Source organism: Geospiza fortis, unplaced genomic scaffold (assembly GCF_000277835.1).
Source record: "Geospiza fortis unplaced genomic scaffold, GeoFor_1.0 scaffold70, whole genome shotgun sequence".
Lineage (NCBI taxonomy): Eukaryota > Metazoa > Chordata > Aves > Passeriformes > Thraupidae > Geospiza > Geospiza fortis.
In genome coordinates this window covers 8,456,002-8,467,355 of record NW_005054317.1, presented here as the reverse complement: position 1 = coordinate 8,467,355, position 11,354 = coordinate 8,456,002, and the positions used below count along the sequence as shown (strand labels likewise).

Sequence of the window (11,354 nt, the reverse complement as noted above, 5' to 3'; positions counted from 1 at the left end):
CCAGAGCTGCAGTAGCAGGGCAGACTGCAGGTCAGGAGGAAGGAGCATTGGCAGTGCTGAGCTGAGCCAAGAGAGGATGCTGGCTCAGCATCTGCCTGCTCTCAGCTCGTCCTTTTACTTCCAGCAGAGACAGAATGTAACTCCTATCCAAAAGTACCCAAAACCTCATCCAGCAGGAGAGTTTTGCAAGGGACACATCTGACTGGGAGTGTTCAGCCTGGCAACACCAAGGTGTGGCTTTGGAAGTATTTACCATGCACATCTGATGCAAAGAGCAGAAAAGCACTAAACCACGCTGCTTTAGTGCCAAGCAAAGTCACTATTTTGCACAGAAAGGCCAAGTCAGAAGTGTAACCTTTGGACGAGCATGAAGATGCATTGAGGAGGCAAGCTAGCCTCAGGAAGGATTGGAAAAGTTCATACACATAGATTTCTCTGCTTTTTGCTTCTTCAAATGCAGATACCAGGGAACTTGAGTTCTCATTCACCTGCAAAAGGATTTACCATTCCAACCCCAAAGCTTTATGGGGGTGTATGAGAACAGAGAGGGAAGAATACAGAACTTCAAAACAAGAGGAGCAGATGCAGAGGAGACAATCCTGAATCTGGGTTATATTGATTAACACCAGTCTTTTTTATAGTATCATAATGCAGGAAGGGAAGTCAGAAGCCTCAGAATGCCTCTGGTTCTGAGGCTGCAGAGAGAGCATGAAGCAGTCCCAGAGGCAGCTGGCTCTAAGCCCATACCTTGTCCACCAGGTCCTTCTCGGGGACCTCGATGGTGTCCTGCTGGGCTCCATAGCGGTTCCTCTGGTACATCACCTGCTCTGCAATCAGCTGCTTCAGGATGAACAGCAGCAGCTCGTTGTTGTCTCGCTTGAACGAGAGGTAGCGGGAGAAAGTCTGGCAGGGAGGGTGACATGAGCCATGAGGATCAGAGCAGTGACACACTGCAGTGCCCAGCACCAGCCAACCCCCTCCAGCCACAGAGCACACAGGGAACCAAGTGACACTGCTGTCACCTGTGCCCTTAGTGTATCTCAAGTGACTGTGGCCGTGCCAAGCTGCCACAACTGACAGCCACAACTCCTCTGCTTTTATTCACATCTAGAATCTCTGTAGGGGGGCTGGTGCCTCTTGGGGGCTAGCAGTGCACTGCAGTGGAGCTGTGCTGCCCACAGGGACACAGCCATGGGAGGGCTGGCCCTGGGCAAGGCACAGAGCAGTTTCCCTTAACCCGGACTGCCCTGTGCCTCCCCAGCAGACGCTCATACTTGGCTGGCTGGCTGAGGCCAAAGAGAGAGGCCACGAGTCGTCCAGACAGAGGGCAGACACTCAACAGTGGATAAATGCCAGCGTGCAGCCAGCCAAGAGCTGTTCAGAGCCAGCCCCTGCTACTCAGAGAGCAGGGCAGACTGCACACTAACCCACAGTGAGTGCTGTCCTGTGGCTAACTGTACCCTGAGAGCCCAATAAAAACGTGAAGAAACAAACTGCCTGCTTGTCTTGATCACCTGGCAGCAGCAGCAGGTGCCCCGTGCCAAAATAACAGGGAAGGTGTCAAAAAAGAATAGACATGGCAGTGCTTCCTAGTCAGAAGCTCAAGGTACACTTCCTTCTCAGACCCAACAAAGCCATTGCCTCATCACACACTAATGAGGTGCAGTCATGGAACAGTGCCTTGTTTGGGGTCCCTCCTCAAAGGCACCCAGCTTGAGCTGTTATTGCACAATGACTGAATTATTTTAAGTATCCAGATGCTTGAGACTTTGCTACAGGAAAACCTGGGGTCAAGCTGGTAAGGAAACCTTGTTTGACTGTGAGTGTGGTGTGTGTAGCTGTGAAGTGGCCTTGGTCCCAGGTGGTGTTAGTGTGACTGCTCCTGGATGGTCAGACAGGGAACTTCCTTGGCACTTCAGACCCACAGTACTTACACAGGCTCAGTGCCTGTCTCCACAGGACAAACCCCTGCAGAGCACGAAGTCTCTTCCCACAGCCAGGGCAGTACAAGGAGCTGCAGCTGAACCTGTGGGCCCTGGGTGCAGCTGCCGCCCCCAGCTCAGGTGGTGCCCACCTTGTGTAGGGGGATAGAATATAAGAAAATAAAGATAGTGTAGAAAGTAATCTTACCCCTAAGGAGTTGCAGCTGGGCCAGTTATCAAAGATTACGAACAGGCCTGACATTAGCAGGCCACAGCTGTAACCAATGAGAAGAAGAGGGGTATAAAAGAGTGGGGTGGTGTTGAGAAGGGAACTGGAGTCAGTTGGCTGCTGTGAGAAGAAGGAGTCAGTGCTCTGAGCAGCTGCCCATGAAAAACACCAAGAAGGTGTGAAACTATCATGATAAGGAGACACCAGTATAGAATCCCTGCAATAAGATGACACCAACCTTGCGCATGCTCCGCATGACGCTGAACTTCTGCGTGTCGATGAAGCTCTCCAGCATCACCCTGATGGCCATGTTGACGTCGTCCTCCACCACGTAATCGCGCAGGTGCATGCGGGCGTGCGCCTCGGCCATGCGGATCATGGACTCGATGTGCCGCACCGTGATGGGGATGCTGCCCGTGGCCTGGGGGAGGCGGAAAAACGGCACTGAAGGGGCAAGACAGGTGCCTTCTGCCCAGCTCCTTTCACACTGCAGGAGCTCTCTGCACCTCCGAGGGTGACTCAGGATAAGGAGGCTCTGCCACCTGCTGGCATGGCCACACAGCCTGGCACAGCTTCCCTGCTCATCTGAATTCAGCACAGTGTAAGGAGATGTTGTGGGGTCGCTCTGTGACACTGTTTAGGGTCTTTCCAAGATTAGCAATCCTGTTTCCTCCAGTAAATTTTAGGAGTTAAAGAAAGAAAAGGCCAATCAAAACAGGTATAGATTTCCCAAGCTCCAAAAAATCTCCCTCACACCTCAACAAATTCCTCTTTCACTTGGAGAGCATGAAATGAGCCTGAGACATATCCCACTGACAAAAGAAAAGGGCATTTCTACAGATAATGGCTCCCTGTAATGTACACCAGGAGCATGTGGATCTGAGTGAATGCAAACATTTCCTGCAGGCCTGCCAGACTGGGTGACAACAAAAGGACTTTGCCATGGCAGGCACTGTACATGTGTCCTGTCCATCAGTCCACACATCATCAACAGATGAGACCCTGCACTTAGATGAAGAATCATCTGTTCAGCAGACACTGCAGGATCTGCCTGTCTCTCACAGAACAGTGGCACAGACTTCTGTGATGGGAATGGCAAGAATGTGTCAACATATGCTGGAACAGTCTCAGACCGATCTGCAGTCTAGATACATACAGTTCTTCCCTCCCTTTGTCAGTATTCTCACCATAGACTCCTTCCTCAGGTCACTGTACATCCTGGCCACCTTGTCCTGGTCCATCTGGTTGAGTTTGGGGTGGACCTTCTCTTTGGCATAGACGATATATTTCCTCAGGATCTCTTGAGGAATGGGTTCAACCCCATAGGTGTTGGGAAGGATGACCTCATTAGTGTCCCCATTCACTGCCTCCTTGCTGCCTGGGTGGTGCTTGACATGGCTGCCAACAACGAACCGGGCAAGCATTTCATCCTGCGAGAGAGCAGAGCACCAACAGACACTGAGCACATCCAGTGGACAGAAAAACGTCAATGGGCAGCTGCAGCTGAGCATGCCAACAGCAGCACTGGGGCCCAGCACATGCTGATTCCTGGCACAGCCCCTACCTGCACTGGGTCCACCGTGTCCCTCACCACACACAGGATATCGAACCGGGAGATGATGGGCTCCGTCAGGTCCACGTTCTCCGAGAACGTCAGCGACGGGTCGTATCGCCCACCTGCATCACAGGTCAATAATAATAACAATAATTAATCCAGGTCAAACAGGCCCCAAGGCTGGAGTTCTGCAGAAGGACAGAACTCCAGTATGTTACTGAAGACTTTCCTGCTTGCTTGATCTCTGCTCCACGCTTGAAGGAACCAGGCAGAGGGAGGGAAGCTGGGCCACAGCTCTCATGGCTGTGGAGTTATGCTGAGAGCCTGAGATGGTCCTGTAGTCTCTCAGCACTTACCTATGGGATTGGCAGCAGCAACGATGGTGCAGCGAGCTTGCAACGATGTGACAATGCCTGCTTTGGAGATGGAAATGCTTTGCTGTTCCATGGCTTCGTGGATGCTGGTCCTATCTTGATCATTCATCTACAGGAAAGCAAGAATGATTTAGAGTGAAATTATATCTGTACCCCACTGCCAAATACACCAAGGGCAATCAGCTCCAGATGCTCTGAAAAGGCAGGAAACTGCACTATGGACCAGCAAGGGCCTAAGCAAGCTGCAGGTTACTTGGGTCATCTGGGAGATGTCACCATGAGTTACAGTGCGTCCTCAGAGGACAGAGGCACAGCTGGTCACTTCACAGCTAATCCTTCACAGAGAGATGAAGCTGGGCTCACCTTGTCAAATTCATCAATCAGGCAGACACCTCTGTCAGCCAGCACAAGGGCTCCTGCCTCCAAAGTCCACTCCTTGCTGACCGGGTGCCTCTGCACATAGGCTGTGAGGCCCACAGCAGAAGCACCCTGGCCAGTGGTGAAAATTGCTCTGCTTGACACCTTCTCTATATATTTAAGGAACTGTGATTTTGCAGTACCAGGGTCTCCACACAGAAGCACGTTGATGTCGCCACGAACTTTGTGTTTGCCACCTACAAAAGCAATGGGAAAACCATGTGGCAGCAGAGTGCATGGCTTGGCAGCAACCCTGCCCTGAGCACCACAAAGCTGAAGAGAGGACAACCAGCAGGCATGGCAACCAGCTTACAGGAAAGTTGAGGGGGAAAGAAAGTCAGTTTTGGAGGCAGTCATCTTTGTATAACAGACTTTCTAACCTTGTTGACAAATCCTTCTAAGGAGATGATAACAAATCAAGGTGCCAGAAGGTCAAACCTCTGAAGGAGCATTAAATGACCTCCTAGAGGAGGGATAAAAACTTGCCTGGGTTTGGAACAGGAGCTGTTTTCAGTCATAGCATTTCTACTGTCACACCAGAGTTTTCAGTGTGATAAAAGAGCCACTCACCTGGGTTTTTGGGCTCTCCACCAAAGAGAGCTAAAGCCAAGCCCCTCTTGATATCTTCATGTCCATAAATAGATGGGGCAATGCTGGCAAAAATCTGAAAGGGAAACCAGAGGAGTTGTCCAGGGAATACCAGTTCCCATTCTGAATAGAATCTTGCATGAACATCAGCAAGGTGCCATATCTAAAGCTACTCTTAAGATATTGCTGTCTCCAAAGAGTGTTTTATTATCCACAGTGTGAGGCCTTTTTCAAAGGTGATGACCCACGACTGTTGCCTAAAGGAGTTTCACAAAAATGGTGCTGTTGGGGCATGGCAGATTATTTAGTCTGGTGCTGGAAGCTGCTGCCACTGCCTCCACAACCCTGTTCTACACAAAGTACACCACAGTGCCTGTTATCAGCTCTTGTAAAGCTGGGGACCTTGATCAGAGGCTGACTCCCTGCACATGCCAGTGCTCAAATGGGGTATGCCACACATGAATTGTTGTCATAGACAAATATTACAAACAACTGGCTTGTTTCCTCAAGGGTATTTTGAAAATAATCTGATGCTGGAGACTACTCCTGTTAAAACACTCCTGGCCCAACTGAAGCTGCTGCATCCACTGCAACAGCAGTCACTGTAAAAACAGCACAGCCCAGGCAATGAAGCAAATTTAATTAGAGAAATTAAATCTGACCCAAGTGATGTTGAACATGCAGCAATCCAGGAGCTTGTTCTTTCAAGTATTGGATTCAGGTCTTGGCATATGAAGGAAGCAAAGCTAAAATCTCTACCACAACATAAGCTAAGCAATAATATCCCCTTTAGGGGACTGGAGATGCAGTCACTGGCCTCACAGAACACTTCTGCCACTTGGCTTTTAAAATACAGAGACAGAAAACTGATCAGATATAAGCACTGTCTAAGTGTGTCTCACCTGTCTTCTAGCCCTGTTGTGATGTAGAAGGCTCAGAGAAGCAAAGGGAGAAGCAGAAAATTTTACCTTCAAAGATACAAGGGAGGTTCCTTATTTACTTCCCTCCTATAACTGACTCTCACTAACAGCTGTCTGAGAGCTACAGAAGACCATTCAGAGAGAACTGGGATTTCTGGGTTCCTTTAACCACTGTTTGGCCAGCTGACCCATTTCATCACATTCTGATCCAGCTGCCAGGTGATGGCAAACTAACAGGAAAAGAAGGAATATCTGAGGCTGACCCACCTTCTCCCCAATTTGCTCGTCCTTGGATAGACCCACAATCACTTTCACATCTTCATCAGTCAGTTCCCCAACAGCCAGCTTGTTGTCCTTCTTGGCAATGTGGTTGGCCAGGATCACAGTTGCAAACACTGGGAACCCATTGGCAGTGTTCAAGGAGCCATCATAGTTGTTGTGGTAGATCCCTGTCAGCTCCTGGGAAGCAGGAAATGCTCTGTCAGTGCCTGCACAGTACAAAACAGCCCCTCTTCCATTCTAAGGTAAGGCTCAAATGCATCCAAGGACAACACCCCCATCCCCACAGATATTCCCATGATGTCACTGTCAGAATTTAAAAATACCCTGTGCTCTCCTGAGAATTGAGCAATGTACTCACAATCTCATCTCCTGGCTTGCAGCTGTCCACCAGGTCAGCCAGGAGAATGGCATCCTTGGAGCGGGGCAGCCTGCCCGCCGCCACCTTCCCTGGGCTCTCCTGGATCTTGATGCGCTGGTAGTTCTGATACACTGTCTGCAGCAACAGAATCAGAGTTACCCAGCTGCTCCAGCAGGCACCAGCATGGCTCTTCCCAGGCACCTCAAGAGAAGGGCCATTCCTAGACTTCAGTTAGAAAATTATGGCCATGGGAGGATGGAGGTTGTGAGGAGCAATTCCAGGGTGTGATAGGCAATAGTGGGGACAGGAAAGCACTTTGCTGCATCTCACCACCGTGGTTTAGTCTCCACAGTGTTTGGCCATCCAAATAGCAGACCAGTTCCTGAGAGAAGAATGCTCCACTTGTGATGGTTAAAGGTGTCAAAGCAAAGAATGAAACTCAGAAGTTCCACATCAGTGATTTTGCTCACTGGTTTCCTTAGCTGACAGATCAGGACAGACTGACCTAACTGGGAAGGAGATCTGGACAGCATGTGTCTGCATTTCTAAAATAGAAATAAGTAACTGTGTAACACAAAGATGATTGTGGCAAAAGATTCAGTCCAAACACCTACAGTGTGGCAATAAATTACTTTTTGTTTATAAACTGAGTCAAGAGCAGGTCAAGAGCTCAAACAGACCTATCTTCACAGCCCCCTGGATATAGAAGACCTTTCTAGCCACAGCAAGCTGTTCAAAGGGTGGGAGTCAAAGCAGGGCAGTGAGAAACAAGCAGTGCAGCAGGATGAGCAGTCACTCTCATCCAGGCAAGCACAGTCTCTTACCTCTTCCATGTTGATTTCAAATGGGCCAAGAGACTGACACTCCGGACAGGAACCGGGTTTCACCTCCTGGTTCTGTGACTGGAAAAAGGGTCCTAGGATGAAGTTGCACTTGCTGCAGTTGTATTTGACCATGCTGAGCTGAGGCAGGACCCCTGTGCAACTTGTCACCACTCCACTGGTCCGGATCAACTGATTCAAGTGCAGCTGCCTGAGGAAAGACAGAGATATGCTGGATGCCTGCAGGCACCAGAAGGCAAAACATCCTCCAGAAATACTCCTGCTGTAAGGCACAAGTTTAACTCAGGGATGCTTACAGTTCACCCTTAGTATGATTTCTCCCTGTGCTAAGCTCAGCTATCCTGTTAGACTTACCCACAGGTTTAGCTCTCAGGTGAGTCCTGAGCACCCCAAAGCCTAAAGCAAGCCCCACAGCCACTGCTGGTAGCTCTGCTCTCACCTGAGTGACCGCAGCTCTTCCACCAGAGGGAGGTGGGAGATACGGACATGGATCTCCTGAGCAATGCGATCATACTTGGGGTACATGGCCAGCACCACTTCCTTGGCTGCTTCATCAAAGATTTTCAGCATCTCTGCTGGGGCCTCAGGCAGAAAGTAAGCAAGGACATGCTCCTGGGCTGCCAGATCCTCGTAGTTCACCACCAGACTCTCTCTGTTCTCTTGAAAAAAAGATGGGGTGAATTGCAATTTCAGCCTGTTCATTCTTCAAGGAGTTTGCAATGGATAACAAGAACATACAAGCCTGTATCTTGCAGGCTGCAGTTAAGAGATTAACTGCTGCACCTTCTCCAAAGTTTAGAGATTAACAATTTGAAAATGGGTGGAAAACATTTTTAAATTTATTTCTCTAAAAAATTCTTTATCAGTACCAAGCTTGTGATTGTTCCTCTCCAGTTTTGCATAGATACTTCCCAGGCTCACTGTTCCTGAAATTCAAAAGCCTCAGCCCAATATACAATTCTCTCAGAGACCTCCAGGAAACAGAAGTTAATAGGAGAGACATTATGTGTGCTGAATGGTTGGCAACAAACCTCCTGTGTCTTATGTTCGTGGAAATGGATGAGACAAGTGCCTTTTATTTCCTAGCTTTACAAAATTGATCCTGTTCCACTGCTAAAGCTTCTGCTCAATATAAAGAATAAATACAAGTACAGCTACATGAGCTGTTCCTAGATGCGACAATTTCTGCTTTTAAAACTCATCAATGACAGCGTTAATGACCATTTCTTCTGGCAGTGCCTAGTCAGAATACAAGGCCACAACACTGACACGGTTTCCAAAGTCACAAGGTCTGTTTGTGTCCCCTTGCTGGATAATGCAGTTCCCAGTGTGAGAAAGTAACTGGTGCAGACAGCAAGCAATTGTTGTCTCTTTCAGATCACAAACTTGCAGACCACTGTCTGCTGCCCCACATATTCTTCTGCTAGCATTTCTACGAAATGAATATTAATGAGGAGCAGACACGAGGGGCCTTCTAATTAGTCAGCCAGAATCAAAGAAGACACTAGACATGTTTCCATTATTCATTTATCTCCATCAGCATCAGTCTTTCTTGAAGTGCTGATTCAATGTCTGGAACAAAGAGGGCAGGCAGCAAATACCCACCTCTGTACTGGATCACCACAAAGTACCGTGACCCACATAAAGAATGAGAGAGCCTGCAGTGACCCAGCCCTACCTTTGCACATGTCACTGATCCTCTCCTTGAAGACATTGTGCCCATGGTCATCCACGTGGGTCTTCAGGAAGTTCTTGAAGCGGTGATAGATCTCAAGCCGGGGCGCTGCCATGGAAACCCACTCCCTCACTGAGTGCCCTTTCATGTCCTCCAGGTTCTCAATGCTCTCAATCATGTCCTCATCCTCCTCCTCCATGCCTTCGGCAGCCCGCTCTGCCAGCCGCCTCTTCCGGGCAGGACGGTCTTCGTCCTCATCGTCACTGTCTAGGGGTGGGAGGAAAAACTGCTCAGGATCTGGGATTCCCATTCCACTCTATGGATTAGTCACAGTGGGAATGCAGAGGCTGTGCAAGTAAAGAGGTCACAGCCTGGGATACAAACCAAGAGACATCCCAGGCCCAGCCTAAATCCAGTTCTAGACTTGGTCCTATAACTTCCACAATATAGCCAGGACTTTAAGGGTGTGAATTTGAAGACTTGTATGCAACAGCACACATTCAAGTCTATTAATGCACTGACCAAGGAATGAGCTTGAAAGTGCATCAAAGGCCCTTCCATCCAGCCCACAAAAGTCTGTACAGGAGCACCAACACCAACAAACTCTACAGCACAGCCTGGTAGAATTCCAACCCTTTGATACAGGTCCAGGATGCTAAATTTATTTCAGCAGTGACCAGAAGGACACCAAATGAGCTCCCAGGAAACCCAAAGGAAAGGGAACCTGCTCTGGGGAATCCAGCTGAGCCCACAGCCAGTGATTTCATTAAGAGCCCAGGCACACTGAAGCTCTAGAGACCTCTCTACTAACCTGAGAGTAGAGAGCCCAGCTCCCCCCAAGGGTGAGGTTATCAATCCCCAGGGTGGTACAGCTCACTGCACCTACCGTAGAGCAGCCCCCTCCTCATGCGGCCCATGCCCTGCTCCAGCTCGCGGTCCCGCTGCCTCATCACTCGCTCGGCAGCTTCCCTCTGGCTGGCAGTCAGCTCCTCCACATCTTCATCATCCAGGGCCAGGCCCTCTGCTTCGTACACATCCAGCTCTGGGATGGGCCGGTAGTCCCTACACACACAGAGCAGGGAATCAGGCCAGGCAAGCAACTCTGCAGCCCTTCTCCAGCTTCTGCTGGGCAGATGTCAGGACAGTTGCTCTGCAGCAAGACAGACTAGAGCTGAGCAGGAAGGTACTTCCCAGGTGAAGATGCCCTGCAGTAAAAGGGCTCCAGCACCGTGGTTAGGAATGCAAAGGGCTCCAGAACCATGGTTAGGAATGCAAAGGGCTCCAGCACCACCAGTTAGGAATGCTAGCATTCGAGCCTTTGTGTTGTAAAGTTCAGTTTGCTGGCAGACCTTGCTGATTAAAACAACATCAAAATTCATGCCTGCAGAAGTAAAGAGCTGGGCTGAATGCACATCACACATCCAGGTAGATCCTGGTTTACCCAGCCAGGACCATGATGGTACTTCACTCAGTTCTCCCAGGACTCAAATGACATCATGCTCTGACCTTCCCCCATTGCCCAGCAGCTCTTCAGCCCTGTCACCCCACCTGCCAGCGCAGCAGAGGGATCCCACAAGTCCTGAGAGCTCCCTCCATGTCGCTGGCTGTACTGACATCCCCAGCATCCCATCGCCAGACACAGCCCCCCAGAACGATTTTCTTACCTTTCCATCCCTTCCCCAATGAGCTCTTCCCCTTCTTCCTCCTCTTCGGGGAGCCCCTCGGTCCCCAGGAGCCCTTCGGACTCATCCTCGAAGGGGGGCAGATCCCGACCGGGGCTGGACGTGAAGGCATCGCCGCGGCGGGAGCTCCGCACGGGGCTGGTCACCGCTGCCTGCGACTCGGAGGAATCCTGCGGGGTCAGGAGGGAGGGTGAGGGCAGAGGAGAGGGGGCTAGTGCCGCCAGGGGCCTGTGCCCGTCAGAAGGGGGGTGTATGGACCGCCCGTGAGTTATAATAATTAGCCCTCCTTGCAAAAGACAATGGAAACCTATGGTTGGGGTAGGGGGAGGAGATGGGGGTAAATCTACCCTCGCAGCGCAGCCGGAGCGGAGGAAAAGGGTCCGATCGTGCCCCGGCCCGGCTCTCTGCTCCCGGGGCCGGGAACGCGGGAAAATTCCCCCGGCGTTCCGGGAGCACCGCCGGGAGCGCCCCCAGGGTCCCCCCCACCCCGAAATCCTCTCTCGACCCCGC

At 50.4% G+C, this 11,354-nt stretch overlaps 1 protein-coding gene across 1 annotated transcript in view; it reads right to left on the bottom strand.

The window, feature by feature from the left end:
- Positions 1–11,354, bottom strand: part of MCM2 (minichromosome maintenance complex component 2) — a 16,216-nt gene that overhangs the window by 1,189 nt on the left and 3,673 nt on the right. Inside the window, exons 2-15 of the mRNA XM_031056332.1 lie at positions 10,827–11,192; positions 10,049–10,224; positions 9,166–9,429; positions 7,927–8,146; positions 7,470–7,677; positions 6,646–6,780; positions 6,273–6,464; positions 5,068–5,161; positions 4,444–4,694; positions 4,063–4,189; positions 3,716–3,828; positions 3,339–3,581; positions 2,390–2,572; positions 748–903 (exon numbers count right to left, since the gene is read on the bottom strand). Coding sequence (XP_030912192.1) covers positions 748–903; positions 2,390–2,572; positions 3,339–3,581; positions 3,716–3,828; positions 4,063–4,189; positions 4,444–4,694; positions 5,068–5,161; positions 6,273–6,464; positions 6,646–6,780; positions 7,470–7,677; positions 7,927–8,146; positions 9,166–9,429; positions 10,049–10,224; positions 10,827–11,192 — 2,728 coding nt within the window. The remainder of the gene's footprint in view (positions 1–747; positions 904–2,389; positions 2,573–3,338; positions 3,582–3,715; positions 3,829–4,062; positions 4,190–4,443; positions 4,695–5,067; positions 5,162–6,272; positions 6,465–6,645; positions 6,781–7,469; positions 7,678–7,926; positions 8,147–9,165; positions 9,430–10,048; positions 10,225–10,826; positions 11,193–11,354) is intronic.